The sequence below is a fragment of the Lepidochelys kempii genome, chromosome 18, assembly GCF_965140265.1.
Source record: "Lepidochelys kempii isolate rLepKem1 chromosome 18, rLepKem1.hap2, whole genome shotgun sequence".
NCBI lineage: Eukaryota > Metazoa > Chordata > Testudines > Cheloniidae > Lepidochelys > Lepidochelys kempii.
The window spans coordinates 22,883,105-22,903,456 of NC_133273.1; the positions used below are offsets into that span (position 1 = coordinate 22,883,105).

A 20,352-nucleotide genomic window follows, 5' to 3' on the forward strand; every position below is an offset into this window, starting at 1 on the left:
ATGTAATCACATAATCTAGGATCTGGGGCTTTCAGACAAACATCGAATATTGCAAGGCTTGTGAAAAATCATAAGAGTTGGCAACCCTGGCTGTGTCATCTTTCCTTGAATATGGCTGAATGACACAGACATTAACAGGACAGCATCTAATCTGTCCTCATCTTCCTGCCACACTGGAGCTGCACCAGAGCTCAACCGACAGGAGGAAAACGCAAGCAAATGGCCTATGCAGCTGCAGCTAATAGCATCTATCACAACTTCTGTAATGAGTGTTGGAAACAGTTTGAGGCTGTCTACGTTAACAGCTGAACTGTTTTCAGTCCCAGATAAGGAGGGCTCATTGTTGACCTCCATTGACATCATAGGCACCACTCTCATGTTTAAAGTGAAGCACAGTTACCGGTTCTGAATCCCGTGGGGTGCAACTCCCACACTCTCACGTTAGTATTAAAGAGCCACCATGAACCTAAGTGGGAAAGAAAAAGCCTCTCCTACTGGTGGGAAAAATCAGAGATGTGAGTCACAGGGGGGTTCATTAAAGTATTGCTCTCAGTTTAGCTCTCACTGCTTTGCATCATAGAATCGTAGAAATGTAGATTGGAAGGGACCTGGAGAGATCATCCACCCCAGCCCACTGTGCTGAGACAGGACCAAGTATTTGCAGACCATCCCTGACATACCTAACCTGTTCTTAAAAACATTCAGTGATGCGGATTCCACAACCTACCTTGGAAGCCTGTTCCAGAGCTTAACTATCCTGAGAGTTACAAAGTTTTTCCTAATATCTAACCTAAATTTCCGTTGCTGCAGATTACGCCGATTACGTCTTGTCCTACATGAAGTGGACATGAAGAAAAATTGACCACACTCCTCTTTATTAACAGTCCTTAATGTATCTGAAGACTATTTATCAGGTTCCCCCTCTCAAATTTGTCCACAACTTTCTTTAAGTGTAGTGCCCAGAACTGGACACATTACTTCAGCTGAGGCCTCACCAGTGCTGAGCAGAAAAGGACAATTACCGCTCATGTCTTACATACAACACACCTGTCAATTCACCACAGAATTATATTAGCCTTTTTTGCAACTGCATCACACTGTTGCCTCATATTCAACTTGTGATCCATTAAAACCCCAGATCCTTTTCTGCGGTAATACTGCCTAGCCAGTTATTCTCCATTTTGTCTTTGATTTTTCCTTCCTAAGTGAAATACTTTGTCCTCCTTTACTGCTGGAAATGGCCCACCTTGATTATCACTACAAAAGGTCACCCGTCCCCCCCCTCCGCTCTCCTGCTGGTAATAGCTCACCTTACCTGATCACTCTCCTTACAGTGTGTATGGTAACACCCATGGTTTCATGTTCTCTGTGTATATAAATCTCCCCACTGTATTTTCCACTGAATGCATCCGATGACGTGAGCTGTAGCTCACGAAAGCTTCTGCTCAAATAAATTGGTTAGTCTCTAAGGTGCCACAAGTCCTCCTGTTCTTTTTGCGGATACAGACTAACACGGCTGTTACTCTGAAATCCTTCTTTACTGAATTTCATCTGGTCATTTCAGGCCAATGCTCCCCTGAAAGTCCAATTTAAACAAAGACAAAACTCAACTCCACCATTTCACGCTTGACACCCAAGTCCCCAGGCTTACCCTACCTTCAATTACAAGTTTTCTGAAGCTCAGCAAGCTGGGCACAAACGTTGGATCCACCCATGCAGCTAGCGCTCTAGGTAGCTGTACCTCAGCCATCACCCCCAGGGTATCCGGACCGGGCCCTCCGGCCCCTTAGGGAATCTGAAACCAGCTGAGCTTGGGGTTTGTTTAGGAAAGTTTTCCCCCGCTCCTGCCCTGCCCTGCCCGGTTGCTGCTGAGCCCCGATGTCTTCAGTCCGGTGATGTACTGAGTAACCCCAGCCTGCTGCTCTTCCGTTACACCGGCTTCAATCCGGAGTCGGAAGGAGGCGAATCAGGCCCACAGGGCAGAGGCTGCAGCCCCTGGGGCCTCCCCGTGCGGCCTGTGCTGGGGGGGAGCCGGGAAGCTGCTGTTAAAGCCGCCCCGAGCCGGGGCCGGGAGCCGCGCCGCGCCCGGGAACAGGAGAAACGGACACATTTACCTGCCACAATGTATCCATCTGCCATCTTCCCGGACTGCACCATCTGCCCCGGCCGGCGGGGGGGGCGCCCCTCCACGGGCTCCCACCGAGCCGCCTGCCCCTCTCTGCCTCCGCCAAACACAGGCCTAGGGCCGGTCCCGCAGGCCAGGGCCGGGGCCCCACCGCAGCCTCAGCCCCGTGCGGGAGGCCCGGCCCGGGGCTGGCTGAGGCCCGGATGGTTCGGCCCGGAGCTTGGCATCAGGTTACTAGGGCGATGGGACGCCGCGGGGGGGGGGCGGCTCCACCTCTGCTCCTGCTGCAGCCGGGAGGGAGCCGGGCAGCGCCGGGGTGAGCGGGGCACGGCGCAGCTGGCGGGGGGCGGGCTCTGGGGCAGGGATGGGGGGGTCACAGTGCCTGGGGGGAGGATGGCTGGGCGCTGGGTCCCCAGGCAGGGAAGATGCTGGGGGGGGAGGGGATGGGCACCAGCCGGGAGCGGGGGGGCGGAGGGGGGCTCCAGGCAGGGAAGATGCTGGGGGGGGAGGGGATGGGCACCAGCCGGGAGCGGGGGGGCGGAGGGGGGCTCCAGGCAGGGAAGATGCTGGGGGGGGAGGGGATGGGCACCAGCCGGGAGCAGGGGGGCGGGGGGGCTCCAGGCAGGGAAGATGCTGGGGGGGAGGGGATGGGCACCAGCCGGGAGCGGGGGGGCTCCAGGCAGGGAAGATGCTGGGGGGGAGGGGATGGGCACCAGCCGGGAGGGGGGGGGGCTCTGGGTCCCCAGGCAGGGAAGATGCTGGGGGGGAGGGGATGGGCACCAGCAGGGAGCGGGGGGGGGGCTCCAGGCAGGGAAGATGCTGGGGGGAGGGGATGGGCACCAGCCGGGAGCGGGGGGGCTCTGGGTCCCCAGGCAGGGAAGATGCTGGGGGGGAGGGGATGGGCACCAGCCGGGAGGGGGGGGGGGCTCCAGGCAGGGAAGATGCTGGGGGGAGGGGATGGGCACCAGCCGGGAGCGGGGGGGGGGGCTCTGGGTCCCCAGGCAGGGAAGATGCTGGGGGGGGGAGGGGATGGGCACCAGCCGGGAGCAGGGGGGGGGGCTCCAGGCAGGGAAGATGCTGGGGGGGAGGGGATGGGCACCAGCCGGGAGGGGGGGTGCTCCAGGCAGGGAAGATGCTGGGGGGAGGGGATGGGCACCAGCCGGGGGTGGGGGGGGTGCTCCAGGCAGGGAAGATGCTGGGGGGAGGGGATGGGCACCAGCCGGGGGGGGGGGCTCCAGGCAGGGAAGATGCTGGGGGGGAGGGGATGGGCACCAGCCGGGAGGGGGGGGGGCTCCAGGCAGGGAAGATGCTGGGGGGAGGGGATGGGCACCAGCCGGGGGCGGGGGGGGTGCTCCAGGCAGGGAAGATGCTGGGGGGAGGGGGGGTCAATGCCGGACAGTGCGGGACGTGAGCGCTGCCGTAGGGGGCGCTGACGGCCTGCGGGGCCCGGGGCCTCCCTGTTCAGCTCTGTCGTAATCAAGAGGTGGCTCTCTCGGCACCCAATCAGCGCCGTCTCGGTCGCTCGTCATTTGCATGAGTGTGAGCGGCTGCGCTAAGCAGCCAATGGGAGGCCGGTGGGCGGAGTTTCTCCCCCACGAGGGCTAAGATGGTCTGAGCTGGAGGGAGCGGAGCCGCTGCCAGGTGCGGGGAGCCGCGGGCCGCGGGCTGCAGCGTGGGGCGGGGGCGGGGGCTGGGGCACCGGGATGGGGGCGGAGGTAGCGGGGGGGCCAGGTCCCAGGGATGGGGGGGCAGCAGCTTGGGGCCGGAGCATGGGGGGGTCGGTACCGGGGGGCGGCGGTAGTGGGGGGCCGGTGGTTGGGGGCCGGGACCCCGGGATGGGGGGGAGTAGCTGTGGGCCGGAGCATGGGGGGGTCGGTACCGGGGGTCGGTAGTGGGGGGTCGGGGGCCGGGACCCCGGGATGGGGGGGAGTAGCTGTGGGCTGGAGCATGGGGGGGTCGGTACCGGGGGTCGGTAGTGGGGGGTCGGGACCCCGGGATGGGGGGGAGTAGCTGTGGGCCGGAGCATGGGGGGGCCGGTACCGGGGGTCGGTAGTGGGGGGTCGGGACCCCGGGATGGGGGGGAGTAGCTGTGGGCCGGAGCATGGGGGGGCCGGTAGTGGGGTGCGGCGGTAGTGGGGGGTCGGGACCCCGGGATGGGGGGGAGTAGCTGTGGGCCGGAGCATGGGGGGGTCGGTACCGGGGGGGCGGCGGTAGTGGGGGGGGCGGTGCCCGCGGTGGGGCTGTGTCGCTGGGGGGGTCTATTCTGTTGTACTGGGAGTTGGGGGGCTGCTTATGACCCCCCCCCCCGCCAGCAGAGGCCGGGCAGGGGCTGGAGGGAGGGAGCGAGCGGGGCTGGCACCCCGGACACGGCAGCGGGTCCTTCCCCCGGGCCCATCCCCTCCCCATAGAGCCTGGCCCAGCGCAGCGTTCCTGGGGCTGAGCGAGGGACGGGGGCGGCTGGCTCCGGTCCGAGCTGCGAGCTCAGCCTGGCCTTGCACCGTGCCCGAGCTGGGAGCTGTTCCGCCTCCGAGCCCCGCCTGGTAGCTGAGGGTGCCCCAGGGCCGTCCGCCCGTGTCCCGTGGGGTGTCAGGGCTCCTGTTTGCCCTCTGCTGCCCTTGTCTGAGCTTTCTGCTAAAGTGACACATTCATCTTCCCTCCTGAGGCTCCCCGGGCACAGGAGCTGGACTGGGTGGCTTCCCGAGGTCCCTTCCAGCCCTGCATCTCTGTGACCTCTCTCCGCCCCGGCCTCCAAAACAACCCCGCTTCCCACACCTCGTTTGGTACCCCATCGCTTTTACCCTTGTCAGGAATTAACTGGGTTTGTACCTGCTGATTTTTACCCTATGTGTGACCCTCGGTTGCTCACAGCTCTCGGATGCGTGTAATGCGTGAGGTGACACATCAGTGTTGCCACGGACGTCGGCGACTATCCGTTTCGTTGCCGCCTTTCGCTCAGTGCTAGGTGGGCTTTTTATGGTGAACCTTATTGTAACTCAAGCGCACAAGGGGGCAGAGTTAAGGTTGCAGTAAAAATTATAACTCATTTTTATGACTGTGGGATTAAACTCATGTTCTTAATGCTGTGTTAATTTAAGTCTCTGTGTTAAATAATACAGATTTCAGATAGAATGCCATTCTTTAATTAAGTTCACAGGTTCGCCCAAGGTCTTAGGAATGGGTGATGCAGAAGCCAAACAATGTCACTGTGAATGGAGGGAAAATGTATTCTGTGTCTGAACATTTCTTTAAAGCTATTTATCGTGTGTGAGGCAGTTGTTTCTCTTACAAGGCAAAGGAAGGCTCTCAGGAAATTAAAACATGGTGGGCCTTTTACCTGTTAGGGGAAATCAAATAACTGAGCAGCACGGGGGCCTGACACTTTGCCAGTACAACCGTTCCATAACAGTGAATGTTATTACTCTTGTTATTAAGTATTTGGATTATAGTGGCCCATCCAGGATCAAGGCCCCATTGTGCTGTGCTCTGTGCAAACATGTAAAGACAAGATCCCTGCCCTAAACAGTTTGCAGTATCAATGGTAGGCTGAAGAAGACTTATCAGGAGTAACCTGTAATTTAGTCTTAAAAAAGTCAGGGCAAGTAATAGATTCTATGTAGTGGACAAATGTATACATCAAACGATGTAAATAAAAACTTTGGAGAGGGGGTGAAAGTATTCAAATAGATACAAAGTCTATTTATTTATTTATTTATTGTCGTTTACAATTTTATACATTTCAAAGTGTAAGATATTGCTCCTGCTCTTTGCAGTCTGTTCTACAGGGGCCAGAGGAGCATCAAAGGATTCTGATTTCAAGGTGGAACCTGTCACATTCAGACCTGACTAGCGGGATTGGCTCAGTTTACTTGGGGCTTCTTCCTGTGGTTGAAATGATTCCAGAATCTTTGCCATGCTGACCCAGGCAGCTCACCCAGACGCGTTCATTTGACACCTAGTCAGCATTGAGAAGTGGAGCCAGAGAGGTGCTCAGAATTCAACAAGGCTGGTTGGAAAAGGCTTAAATGAAAAAGCTTGCTATTTTGTCTCCTAGATTCATAATTCCAAGGCCAGAAGGGACTATTGTGATCATCTAGTCTGAGCTGTATAACACAAGCCATAGACCTAAACCCCCAAGCTCTCTTCTCTCCCCAAATATACTCTGGTGGTTGCTGCTTCTCTGTATTTTGGCTTTCAGTGGAGAGCTAAGCTAGGAGACTCTATTCTTCCAGAGAAACTTTAGTTTTGTTTTTGTTTGTTTTTAAAGAAAAGAAATACCTTTATTTTCTCTTCTTATTGACTGGTTAGCAAGCCTTTGCTGTGATCACACCTATGGTAGGCGGGGTGTGTATAGTACATAAACTGCATGTCCCCTAGTCCGGCTATAAATTCCCCTTGTGGCAGGGAAAGGCTCTAACAATGGGGATGCAACGGGATGCTACACTGCTAAAAATAGCAGTGTAGGCGGAGAAGGGCTGCTTAGGGAATGAAGACATGCCCATATGGCTCTCTGCTCGCCCAAGCATTGCCTCCGCCAGCTACGCAGCGATTTTCAGCAGTGCAGTGTCCCACTGCCTTCCTGCCACTGGTACCTTTCTCTGCCTCAAGGAGATGCTGGAGCCCTTCCCCACCATTGGGAAGGGCTCTGGCAGTGGAGACCTGGAACCGTTCACTGAGTGTAGCTACACACTGGAGTGTGACCTACAGCTTGCTTTTCATTGCGACTTGTCGCTACGCATACCCTTCCTGCTGCCGCCCATGGCGTGCAGTGTAGACGTAGGCCTGACGTAAGGAATCTCACTGTGTCTGGATTAATTGAAATAAGGCTACTCCTCTCTTTCCCTGTTTCTTGTTTTGCAAGGCAGTTCCCCTGCCCCCTTCTTGTTTTGTGGCCTTCAGTGATGCTTTGCAGGATCATTGTAATTCCATGTTGAAACTGGCCAGGGCATGGGCGGCTGGTGACCTGGCCATTGTGGGAGGCTAGCCCCTGGCCCCTCCCCTTCTGCCTGAGGCTCCTCCTCTCCCCATCTGCCCCCCTCTCCCAAAGGAGCCCAGAGCACCCCCACCCGCACCGCTACGGCCAGGCAGCGCAGGAGCAGCACCCCTGGCCCCGGAGCTCTGGGTGACGCGATCCGAGTGCTGAGCAGCCATCTCGGCCCGAGCGCCAGCCGCCCTGAGTCCCCATGACAAGCCAGCAGCCCCAGCCAGCGTAGGCCAGGGCAGAGCACCGGGAGCTGCAGGAAAGGGGACTGGAGGATGGGCGGGGCCACGCCAGGCTGTTTGGGGAGGCACTGCCTTCCCCAGCCTATGATATCTGCTGCCCATGGGTTTGGGGCACGACTCCATTGGTAGAGAGGGTCCTGAGCAAGCACCGCTCTGCTTGGCTGAGTGATTTTTAGGGACCACACTGGAGAGGGGAACTCTTTAACGCACAGAAGTCTCTCCCATGCTGCCCTGACAGTCTGTCTCAACCCTGATGCATCAGGATCGCCTCTAACGGGGGAGAGCTTCATTCACCGTGCCCAGGAGCTGATTCCCTTTTAGTGGAAGAAGTGCTAGTTCGAACTAGAGCGAACAATAATGTTCGTTTTTCTCCCTGTAAAGTGTAAGTTTGCTCTGCCAGGGATGATTTCTGAATAAAGAAGCGGTTCCCTCTGGGGCAGCGGCACAACTGCCAGGATGTGGGCTGGCAGGGACCCGCTGATCTCACAGAGGATGCAGGAGATCTTTTGATAGCCTGAGATATGGAGCTTGGCGGTCTCTCCTGTCAGTTTAATTTTGTTCAGCTGCTAACTGTTGTCGCCACGTGTACTAAAGCTGGGACAAGACAGATAGGTTAAGTGCGGTTCTGCATGAAGACTTCTGGATTGTGAACCAGAATCCTGTTTTTTTTTTTTCATGCTACGTTCTCCACTCAAGGCTGGATTTGACCCAGTAAACTACAGGTGAAAGTCTTTGTATCCTATTTCATCAATCCCTGGAATCCTCCCGCCCTAGGCTGTAATTATCTGTGGTAGTGAAAACATACTAATTATTGAAACATTTTAAATACAGATGTAGAAAATATCAGGCAAATTTTATCCTTTTATTTTACTAAAAATGTGCAGAAGAGTGACTCCAAGCTAATATAGCTGCAGGCAGACTGTGCTCTCGCATTTCTGTAGCCATATCTTGTTCAGGGCTAGCGATCATTCGTCACGCTCCCACTGTTTACAACGTGTGGAGTGAGAAGAAGTAGAATATATTGGCTTTATAAAAATAATAAAGAAATAAACCAATGTTTGGGAATTGCTTCATGCGGTTAGAGGAATTTATTTATTGCCGTAAGCATTATTCCTTCTGTTGCACAATTTGATTAAATATTACTGACTCTTCTAGAAGTTTAGACACTATTCTGTGTCTTTATGCCAGGTATTTGATTGCGTATGTTTGTTGTGACCTTGTGTCCATATTAGATCACCAGGAACAGTAATTCACATTAACTTTGTGGCTGATACAGTAATTGGATTCAATTTTTAAGGAATACATTGTGCCAACTGTTTGCCTTTAACTTCTGGCCCCAAGATCTTTGCTACGCCTCCCTTCTTGGCTGTAAACCTTCTTGCCAAACCATGGTGACTACTTATTTTTCTGTAAGTAGATTAACTAGGCAATTTCTAGTATTTAAAAAAGCTGATTTGGCCTTGAGTGCATGTGTCAAAGATGAATGTTGGATTTTTCTAACCCTAAAACCCACTTTCTTATATGAGTAATGAGCAACAGAATTTAAAGGGACCCCATCAAGTTGAAGTCTTCTAGGCTAAAAAAAAAAAAAAGCAGGGTGGCAGGAATTAAAATAATTTGCAGACGAACACCATATGTACAAATATATACAGCTTCTCCAAGTGTAGCTGTGCGGGCTTATAGGGTATTTTACCATTTTATTGTGTCAGAAAAAAGAAGCATCTCTTGCTTCATTTTGTCCATTGTATTCATAACGCTTTGCAGCATCTTACAGCAATACGTTCTCTTTTAAAAAGAGACGACATTTGAAGAATTACATCGTCCCCTGAGTCCTCCTGTTAATTTTTATTTTCTTTTAAATCGTTTTCTCCCTTTTTTCTGCCTCAAAGGTCTGTATAAACAAAAGGAAGACAGACTGACTAATTATACAGTAGAACTAACGAGACACAAATTGCTGTTAAATGTACAGAGCAAACAGGGGGGGGGGAATTGTGTGTACGTAGACATATTTTTTCCTCTAAACTCTTTTGCTTGTGTTACTTTTAGCAATAGGAGGTAAAAAAAATTTCAGATGCAAGTAATTTTTTTGAGTTGATGGTATTCCCTCACATTATATTGTCCCATGTGAGATTTGAATCCACTGTTCAGAAATATGCTTCAGGCCTCAGATGTACCCTTGAATCTAGTCTCCTCTTCCTCTCCTCCCCTGTTTATAGCAGAGCGGATCAATTTGGCAATTAGAATGAGTATCCAGTTAGATATGATTATTAAAGCGTGTCATGTATGTTTCATGACGCAGTTACCCTGTATGGTATGACTGCCTTGTTGCGTCACTCGGTGTTCTTTGCTGTTAAACCAGGAGCTTCATTTCAACAAACATAAGAACGGCCATACTGGGTCAGACCAAAGGTCCATCCAGACCAGCATCCTGTTTATCAACAGTGGCCAATGCCAGGTGCCTCAGAGGGAGTGAACCTAACAGGTAATGATCTAGTGATCTCTCTCCTGCCATCCGTCTCCACCCTCTGACAAGCAGAGGCTAGGGATGCCATGAAATAGAACTATCCCACTGGCATGTTGCATGGGACTTAAAATCCTCACATAAATATTTCAAAAACAGGCAGCGTCCTTCAAGGAAAGTAAGATTAGTAATGTCTTAAAAAAATATAGTGTGGGTCCTCATCAAATGTAACACGCAAGAACGACGTGTGTGGGGTGGCTGTTGGTTTTTTTGGAAAGACCTTGCCAGACTGAGGGGTTTCCTCCTCTTGTAATAAAAATATTTGGTCCTTGTAGTAGACTATTATCTCTCTAGCATCCTCTTGGGGAGAGGGTGGGCACTGCTCCTATGTCAGCATCCAGGGCACAGCGCTCCAGCTTTGCTGTCAAGGCAACACCCCCTCTCCCTTGCTGGGGGAAGTGGAGTTTAAAGTAGTCCAAACAAAAAGTCCATGTGCTTCCACAGCCCATGAAAGCAGAGTCCTAGACCTCTGGGAAGCCATAAAGTAAGCAAGAGGAGATCCTCATTGAGCAAAAATCCTCCCTTTTAAGGACCACCCATCTCCAGGCAGGAGAAGCCACACAGGTGTGTAGGGTTGAGGCTAAGTGTGCCCAGAGGAATTCTTTAACCATTTCCTGACTGGGTTGGGGATCTGCCCCACCACACTCACTCCTTTTTGGGTTACGATCCCAGGAGCCAGGGGATTCTTAGGAAGCACAAGAACCGATGCCTCTGGGTGAGGTCTGCATGTGCTCCTGGCTCTCCCCTCGCTTCCACGCAGAAACTGACTTCTCCATTGTTCCTACCCTAGTAGGGAACAAATAATCAAGATTGTTGATTATTTGCATTATATAGAACCTCGGAGCTCCATTCAGGGATCACGGCCTCATTGTACAGGCCCTGTACAGACATGTAACAAGGAAGACAGCCCCTGTCCCAAAGAGCTCACTGTCTCTGTAGTTCTTCTTAAACATTTGTGACTGTGTTTGTATTTTTAAAAGAATCGAGTGAGCATTTCATACCATCTTCTTCTTGGAGGATCGGAGTTGCCTCAGTTCCAAGGAAAAGGAAGGCAGCTGATTAGGAATGTGATCATTCCATTTTCTCTTGTTACGAACAGAACATGGTCAGAGAAACCAATAATACATCAACTTATCCCTTTGCTAACTGATCCAGAAGCCTAGATAGTTGTTTTTGCAGTTTAATGTATGTGTAAGAAAGAAACTCCTAAACTTTACTATTTGGTATGAACGTTTCTGATGTTGCTACATTAGTTTTTGTATATACATATAAATATGTGGACAGATTTTACCAGCTTTTTCCATCAGCTGATAGTGATTACTCAACCAGTACAGATACAGAGATTCTGTGAAGAACCTGTATTGGGAGCTGGATCCCTTGAAAGTTGCAGGTATTCTACCCACAGTGGTTAAGTTTTCTGTGTCCACAGCACTCGTTCTCGTGAGGTGTTTTTCTCGTGGTGGTTCTCTCCTGTCATTCTGAAGAAGGCAGGTTAAATTTTCAAAAATGCCTGAGTCCCTTTGAAACTCAATGAGACTTAGGGCTTGGCTACACCTGTGAGTTACAGCACAATAAAGGAGCCCCGGGTGTACTAGTTCACTACCTGTCCACCCTGGCAAGGCACGTAGAGCGCTCTGACTCCGTGGCTAGAGCGCTCCTGGTGATCCACCTCGGCGAGGGGAATAATGTTCGCTGCTCCCTCGCTGGAGCGCCATAGCGCCGGCGTGACGAGGTGTTGCTTTCTTATGCTCTGACCAGCCTCCAGAAACGTCCCATAATCCCCTCAAGTCAAGCGGCCACTCTTGTTATTGTTTGGAATCGGCTACAGGAACGCGGATAGGCCCTTTGAAAGCTCCGTCTCTGACAGCCGGCTGCTTATCTGCTCTGAGACAAAGCAACCATTAGTGTGGAATGCTGTGTGTGAGAGAGAGGGGCAGGGGGGTGAGGGAGGTCTGCTGCTGTCTGTACTTACAAGACAGCATGCTGACATGCTCTCAGCCCCCAAAAACCCACTGTCTCCCCCCCACATACACACAACACACTCCCCGGCACGCTCCACGCCACCCCCCATTTGAAAAGCACATTGCAGCCACTTGCATGCTGGGATAGCTACCCATAATGCACCGCTCCCAATGCCGCTGCAAGTGCCACAAATGTGGCTATGCCAGTGCTCTTGAAGCTGTCAGTGTGAACAGATTGCAGTGCTTTCCCTACTGTGCTCTCCCAAGGCTGGCTCAGCACGCTCTACGTCTGCAAGTGTAGCCATGCCCCGAGACTCTTTAGTCACCTAGTTGCTCTTGAAGATGTTACTGTGCATCACCTTCCCCAAGCATCACAAAATGCCTTTGTTATATGGGCGGGAAAGGTATGGCAGTCCACAGAAAACTTCTTCCTGTAACACCCCTTTCCCATGACAGATTATTTCCCATCAGAGTGCAGAAAAAGGAACAACTGTTCGACACATTCAACTTGATCTGCGGGCAAACTTTGATTACGTGCAGAATGGATGATTCTTTATGGCAGCTGGAAGAGATTATACTTTTTCAGATTACTGAGAACACCTCCTGAAAATTTAAAAATACGTATTTTTTTAAACTTTGGCCACCTGGGTGTACGTCTTTCAAAGGTGTACGTCTTGGAAAATGTCTGTTTTCTTAGACTGGGCAAACTTGCTGTGTGGCTGTATATTTCAGCTGTTCTTTCCAATATCTTGTTCAGTGTAGTAGAATATCCTATAGCAGACAGTTTGTAAGACCATGTTCAAAATACTGGGTGCACAGGGTCTCTGAAAATCATGATCCAGGTGACACTGTGAATCCAACATTGTAGGTTAATTTTAAAAATGTTGCTCTAACTGGCTTTCCATCATTACTGATCAAGTCAATAGCAAAGGCTGCTTTAGAATCCTGGAGTTCCATGCCCCGTATTCAGCTCAAGAGACCACGATGCTGCTGTGTGATTTTTTTTTTTTTAAGGTTGAAATAGTTTTTACCTCATTAGTTTCACTAGTTAGGAAATATTGGCAAATATTAGAATATCTGAAATGAAGTGATTAACTTCTGACAGGGTTTTTATCCTGGTGAAAAGCAAACTGTGCAAACCTTGCTGTTTGTTTAATGGAATGTGTCGTATGAAGTGAAGTAAATTGCTGGTGGAAAATGGTGATCCCTTATGCAAAATCAATACACGTTCTGCCATATTTTGGAGGGGGAATGGACAATTCCTAGTTTCTGACATATTTCCTAATGTAGGTTAGAACTGCTTTGAAAAGATGAGGTCCCTGTTCAATTCAGCAGGCAGCTGTCAGCATTTAAAACACATTAAAAACAATCCAGAAAGATTAACTGACAAAATAAGTCTGTTTAATTCTACATCTCTTACTAGGGAACGTGTTTTCAGTACAAGTCGGCTAAAGGAGGAAAACATTATTTCCCAGAGAGAGAGAGAGATCTTACAGCTTAGCATGAGAGAGAATTGGAATACTGGAAAAGAGTACAGTGTCTGAGGGTATGAGCATTTTGGATGGATGTTGTCCCAAAGCGACAGGAGCCTGGTGACTGAATAAAGAAATACTTGAGTCTCTGTGAACCAAGTGAAAGATGTGTAGCCAGGGAAGGGCACTGTCTTCAGTAGAACAAATTGAATGTTCATTTCTTTGAATATGTTTAAAATTAGTGGAATTATTCTCCTTCAGAGAGGCTGGTATTGATTAGTAGTATAGCCAATTGATTTAACTACACTTGTGGTTCATTATTAGGTATGTTCAAGAGACCAACTTACCGAGCTTAGCCAAATTTATTTGCTAAAGACATAAAAGTATAATACAAAAAAGACACACATACCCTCCTTCCAAGAAGCAATTCTTATCTCACAACATGTTCACCTTCCACAGAAGGTATGCATCAAAGGTGTGCCATCGAACCCACTTCTATTTATGTTGTCATTGTTTACAAGCTAAAAGTCCCTATGCGTCTCTTAAAATTTAAGTTTAACCCACTAGTTTGTGCCATCTTTGTCCTTGGTGCCTCCCTCTAGTTTCCCATATCGTGTTTTGTCTGCTAGATTCCAAGTGCTGATGATCCATGAAAGTATTCCTTAACTGTACTTGGTACAAAGTATTCATACATCTTTGCTTTGACAAGTTTCTAATGCCAAAGCTGGCTTTAACTTTGCAAAGTGTTTTGGGATACTTGATGTGGGTGAACAGAATTGTGAGCAGACCATAATATATTCTGTTAACTTCCCAACACCCATATGTATAATGTATATTCTATTAATACCATGCAAGTAAAAGCTATTAATGTGGTGTCTGCACTGCCTAATGTGTATCTGCTAACACTGGCATGGTATCTTGCTGTAAGGCAGTATAAGAATGACATTATTAAGTATTTCTATGCTGCACCTTACCAAACATTAGCATAGGATATTGCTAGTCTAGTCAAACCAACTGGCTGAGGTATTGGGAAAGAAAATGCAGCCAGTGCAGATAATAAGGACTGTGGGTTGTGGATGGAAATGGAGCCCTTTCTGCTGTTCTTCCAGTTATGTTGCCTACACAACCCCAGCATCCCAGTAAGACCACCTCCTGCTGTGCAGATGCAGAATCCCAGTAGTGGGGCCCAGATCCCTGAACTGAGGGATTTAATGTGTACACTTACAGTGATTCTCATGGAGCTGTACCAAGTGCCATAGGGGAGATGTGACGGTTCTTTACCACTCAGAGGATCACCCAAGTGGAAGGGCAGCTGTTTATTTAACTGACCGGAGCAGGGTAATAGGGTGGCAGATTATAGGACCCTGCAAGGTTCGTCTGTTGTCAGGTGCTTGGACCCTGCACAGAGAGAGGGAGGAATTGAGATAAGTCATGTTAGACCGTGGCTCTTAACAGAGTGTGGCGTTTGTCTCAGGCAGAGGGGAATGTGGGCTGGGAAGCTGGAGGGTTCTGCAGCAAATGCTACAGACGGGCAAGATGGGGAAGGACTCGTAGGCTGATCCTAGCCTTTATGGTTAACAAGGCAAACCAGAGGAGGAGGTAAGTGGGTTTTTTTTATTACTTCCATTATGTGTATCTCTGGGAACTCCTCTGGCTTTTGGTGCTTTGGCTCGGCTGGATCTGAGGGTTGACTAATACTCTCCGTATACAGTGCAAGTGTAAATGGAGTCTGGCCATCTTCCACCTCGTGTTTTGAATGGCTTTTGCAGAGCCTGCTGCTGCTGTTCATGCACACAAGTGGCTCATTATCTGCCAAAAAGCAAACTGAGGGTGAGGTTTCTTGGTGCAGGTTATTCCTTGGCATGCTCATAGAGTACTTGGAAGAATATTGTCTCAAGAAAAAAGAAACTGACCACCTCGGCTGCATCTTCCATTAAGGCTTCTTCTCTTGGGCTGACCCTGAGCTTGCTGTTTAAGAGGAGTGTGATGGATATTCTTTTGCCCTAGACACTGCATGAATCAGCATCTTCGGGCATGAATCTTGGATGGAGCAGGTGTCAGGAGTTTATGCTAAAAGATGGATAGTTGACACTGAGCCTTTCAAAGTCTTTGCATCCAAAAAGGTTTTAATTTCTTGGCAAGCTGTGACTCCTCCCTGGTTAACACGAAATGCCTCTGCGGTGCAGCCGGAACAGAATCTGCATGCAGAGCTTCAGTGGGGCAGAGAGAAAAGAGAGATGTGGAAGAGCTGCATTCAATGAAAGGTGCCTCGCGGGAGTGCTGGGTGGGGCACAGCAGCAATGCACAAGAACTTGGGGCAGGAAGTGAAGGAGGGCACTATCCAAATGAAACGGAGAGGAATTTAAGCCAGCGGAACATAGTTATTTGAGTTGGAATTTGTCCCAGACAATGCAGTTAGTAATGGGAAGTGCCGTGTGATCTTTAATAATTACAAGAGGAAAGGACCTCATCTTTACTATTTCTCCGAAAGTCACATTCAGTCTGATTTTTTTTTTTAAACTTATGTTTAGTAGGAAACAAAATACAGTGAGATTGTCCTTATTGACCTAAGAACATGCTTACTCTGCATAACTTGGGGCAGCTATGGGAATATTTGGGATCTGAAATGATTTTGAAAGATGACTGGCTTCACTTTTTATACAGTTCCTTGTTTGCAGGTACGTGGGTAGGAAGATTGGCAGAACAATACTGAAACACATCAGATCTGATGAATCAATATGTTGTTTGTGCAAGTTTACTGAGGAAACACAGCTGTATTGCTGATGGTAGCAAATGTTAGCAAAACAGTCCTTAAAATTATTGTGTTTTTTGTTAGTTGGATTATCCCTCCTGTCTTATATTCCCTGTAATCTAAAACTTCTGTTGTTGAAGGGGAAAGCTAGTATACTCAGCAGTTTAATGATCTCTTGATATTTATAGTTCCTTAAGTTTAAATGAACTTAGCAAAATATTAAATAAAAATGGGAAATGAGGCCCTTTTAGGGTAAGGACATGTCTAAACCTGGAGGCCTTTAAACCAGTAAGGAAATCAGAGAGCTGTAGAGGGAAATGGGGAGCTGCAAAGGGGCCTGAGGCAAATGCAGAGATTTCCCCCTCATAATCTCTCTTTGGCTTTCTCCTTTCCACACTAGTATCTGTATGGCACACAGATTTATCACCCTAACAATGCAGACCCTCTTTTTTTGATATTTTTCCCCCTTAGGCTTCCTTCAAGCTGCAGAAACATACTCTTTTAAAATGTGTGTGTATAATAGAAACAGATCTTCAACTACCAGCTGATTTTTATGATATGGGCAGAGCTTCTTATAACTTGTGCATCTTTTCTCCATCTGCTATTGAGTCCCTTCTCACAGCTGAGCATTCGGTAATTGGTAACCAGTCTGTAACAGAGAGGCAGAAGGATGCTAGGGGATAGCGCTCGCATATCCCTCATTCCAAGGACCGTTCATCCTTTTAGTCCAAAAGTTACCTCTGTTCCACACACACTCAGCATGCACTCACTCGTATTGTGGATTTGTGGTGGTGGTTGTTTTTCGTTTGTTTGTTACATCAGAAATAAAGATTCTTGAGACTGAGGTCACAGAGTTGTTTACGCCAAAGGGGTGAATCACACAGCATTTTAAGTTGCTTCTGTGTCCTCCTTTTGGGTCTGTGTCACACATTGTGTTCTGTGTTGGGGCGTTGGCAAGTTGAGATGTGTGATCCTAGAGTTCTCGGTTCTGGTCTCTGAGTCGTCCTGATGTCAGGTGCTTGAACTCTGCAAAAGATGCAGGGGAGCTGCTGCTGAGTTGTAGCAGCAGGAAGGCCCTAATGACAGCCAAACTTTGGGGGGAAAGCTTAGGGTTCTTAAAAGCCTTGGTAAATGATGACCCTAAAGCATTTTATTCCCAAGGGTGGGATGCTGGCTGGGAAGATCCATCTGACAGTTCCAAGGGAATGTAGGTGTTCCAGGACCTTCCTCTTTTGTCTTGTAAATTTTTTTCTATAAGGTAAACCCCAATTAAACCCAGAGCAGAATCATATGTGCTTGCTGCTGCAGTCAGAGTAAATCTAGAGCTCTGACGCTGCTCTAGAAAGATGTACTTGACTCGAATTTCCAGGGTTGCAAACTAAAGTTAATTTATCCTTGGTCAGCTGTAAGGAAGATTTTGCTAGCTCTGAGGTGGTCAAAGCATGGCCCCTGCGGTTCTGCAATGCAGCCTCCAGCTACCCTCCTCTCTGATACAAAGCTGGAGCTTGCAGAGACTGCAGGTCCCAGGATTCCATCTTCAACTGGGAGGAGGCTGCTGAGATCAGGATTCAATATTGCGTACGGGGATCTGTTGTGTCTCTATCAATTCACAAAAAGAACAGGAGGACTTGTGGCACCTTGGAGACTAACAAATTTATTTGAACATAAGCTTTCGTGAGCTACAGCTCACTTCATCAGATGCATTCAGTGGCTGTAGCTCACGAAAGCTCATGCTCAAATAAATTTGTTAGTCTCCAAGGTGCCACAAGTCCTCCTGTTCTTTTTGCGAATACAGACTAACATGGCTGGTACTCTGAAATCTATCAATTCAGTTCTCTCTATTCCACGTAATGTAAAGTAGTCGTGCCCCTTGCCAAGGCAGCCCACAACTGAACAAAGTTTGGGTGCCCTTGAGCCAGACAAACCCACAGTGGGAAATTCACTGGAAGATTGGCCCGACCTACATTATCACTGGTTTCAGTGGGGTAATGTGACTCTACAGCTCATGTGCCCTCTCTGTTGGAAGTTTAATCCCTCGCTGACTGGCCCAGTTTGCTCAACATACTGTCCTGGGCTCTCCCATTACAAGGGCTGAGGAGAGCTTGATTAGACAATGGTATAGTTCAGTGGTTCTCAACCAGAGGTACATGTACCCCTGGGGGTACACAGAGGTCTTCCAGAGAGGTGCATCATCTCTTCTAGATATTGGTCTATGGAATTTTAGTTTGTACTGACTTCAGGCTTTTTATACGCTTTTTTGTAGCCTGTTGTAAAACCAAGCAATTATTTGTTTATACTGCTCTGTATACTAAACACTAAAATGTAAGTACAATATTGATATTCCAGTTGATTTATTTTATAATTCTATGGTAAAAATGAGACGGTCAGCAGTTTTTCAGTAAGAGTGTGCTGTGACACTTCTGTATTTTTATGTCTGATTTTGTAAGTAAGTAGTTTTTAAGTGAGGTGAAACTTGGGGGTACGCAAGACAAATCAGAATCCTGAAAGGGGTAGAGTCGTCTGGAAAGGTTGAGAGTCCCTGGCATAGTTTACTCAAATCTGCGGTGGGCCACCATGTTGTTGAAAGTGCCCTCCCTTGTGATACAGGGGGTGACTGGGAGCAAATCTCCAGCATCCCAAATGAGATATGAGCCTGGCTCAGTATCTGGTAGGATGACAGGAGGCATGTTGCTGTTCTGTTTAAATGTTACATGCTGAAGTTCTTTTCATCTTCAGTAGCTAATCTTCAGGATCAAATTTTTGAAATGTAGCTATCTTCTGTGGTTTTGGGCCTTAGTTACCTGGTATTGAAAAGTTGGCCCTTACTGCCTTGGTATGTTATCCTCTTCTAACCTCCAGAGCTTTTGATCTTAAAAGAGAAGCTGCTTATAAATCCAGGAATCCTCATATAATCATAGAAATGTAGGGCTGGAAGGGACTTTGAGATGTCATTTAGTCCATCCCCTTGCTCTGATGTAGGACCAGGTAAACCTGGGCATTCCTGACAGGTGTCTGTCCACCCTGTTTTTTAAAAACCTCCAACAATGGGAATTCCACAACCTCCTTTAGTAACTTGTTTCAGTTCTTAACCATCTTTACAGTTAGAAAGATTTTCCTGACCTCTAACCTGAATCTCCCTTGATGGACAACTCAGCGAAAACATAGGCCAATGTGCAGCAGCAAACAAGATGGCAGGTTATGTTAACGAAGGAGGAAGAGTATAATTCTGAAAATATTACAGTGCCTTTACAAAAGTTAATCGTATGCCCTGACTTTGAGTACTCTGCTTATTCTGTTCACCCCACATCAAAAGTGAGAGGAAATTTAATCCCTTCTCATAAGGAAGTCTGCACATGCCTCTTAATTATTTTCACTGTCCTTCACTGAACCTTTTTTAAAAAAAATTAGGGCCACAAAGATTAAAGAGGAGGCAGATAAGAGGGGGCATGGCAGAGGTGGGTCTGTGTATTTAAAGATAAATGAGTAGAGAGGTGAATCAGGATTTCTATTTACCCTTTTTTATACTGATGGAACAAGGAGATATAAACCTGATATTTTGTTGGGTAAGTGTTGCCCTTTAATTTAAAGGGATTTTACATATATAATTAGCCTGTGTGGGGGAAAAAATTACACCCCTACCTAACATAGGTATGCTGGCAAAAGCCTTAATGTAGATGCAGTTATACCAGCAAAAAAGTGTTCAGGCCAGTATAGCTTACTTTGTTCATGGAACTGGTGTCATAAGCCATACTGGCAAAATGTGCCAGGACACGCTGCGTCCCCACTAGGAGGGTTTTCCAGTAGAGCTGTACTCGCAAATCCTTTCTGGAGTAGACAAGGCCTTGGACAGTTACATGGATAATAATTACAGTAACATTAGATGGGGTAAAAAAAAATGATTGATCTAAACCCTCATGCTTCAAGGCATAAGACAGCCACTAGCTACCTGTGGTTAGGAGGAAACTTCCCAGAGGCAGGTTGTTCCTCAAGCATCTGTCTTGGAGTTTCTTACGTTTTCCTCCGATGTACTTAGGATTTACTCTTGTTGGCGAAACCAGATGGGCCATTGCTCAGACCTGATAGGGAGATTCTCCATTCGTGTATATCAGCTGCTTTACAAAAATCATCTGAATTCAGCGACCCCTGAAGCCAGGAACAGAGAGGACTTGAGCTTTTTCTAACTGAAAACAACCAAGCTCATTTTTTAGTACAGGGTTTCAGCCCAATTGGAATTAAATTGTGTATTTATCATAGCAGCACCTGGCAGTGCAGTTGCAGTTGAGCAGCTGCCAGACGTGTTG

General features: G+C 48.4%; 2 protein-coding genes across 14 annotated transcripts in view; one reads left to right on the forward strand and one right to left on the reverse strand.

Annotated features, from left to right (window-relative positions):
- NPHP4 (nephrocystin 4) overlaps window positions 1–2,414 on the reverse strand; it is a 100,534-nt gene extending 98,120 nt beyond the window's left edge. For all 7 annotated transcript variants that reach the window (XM_073316238.1, XM_073316232.1, XM_073316237.1 and 4 more), the window contains exon 1: window positions 2,115–2,414. In XM_073316238.1, coding sequence (XP_073172339.1) covers window positions 2,115–2,132 — 18 coding nt within the window. In that variant the 5' untranslated portion in view covers window positions 2,133–2,414. The remainder of the gene's footprint in view (window positions 1–2,114) is intronic.
- KCNAB2 (potassium voltage-gated channel subfamily A regulatory beta subunit 2) overlaps window positions 2,057–20,352 on the forward strand; it is a 113,389-nt gene continuing 95,093 nt past the window's right edge. For 2 of the 7 annotated variants that reach the window (XM_073316252.1, XM_073316258.1), the window contains exon 1: window positions 3,592–3,766. The gene's annotated coding sequence lies outside the window, so the exon portion shown is untranslated. Of the gene's footprint in view, window positions 2,356–2,387; window positions 2,442–3,591; window positions 3,767–14,629; window positions 14,899–20,352 lie in introns of those variants that run through there. The other 5 variants (XM_073316259.1, XM_073316260.1, XM_073316253.1 and 2 more) reach the window with 4 other exon arrangements.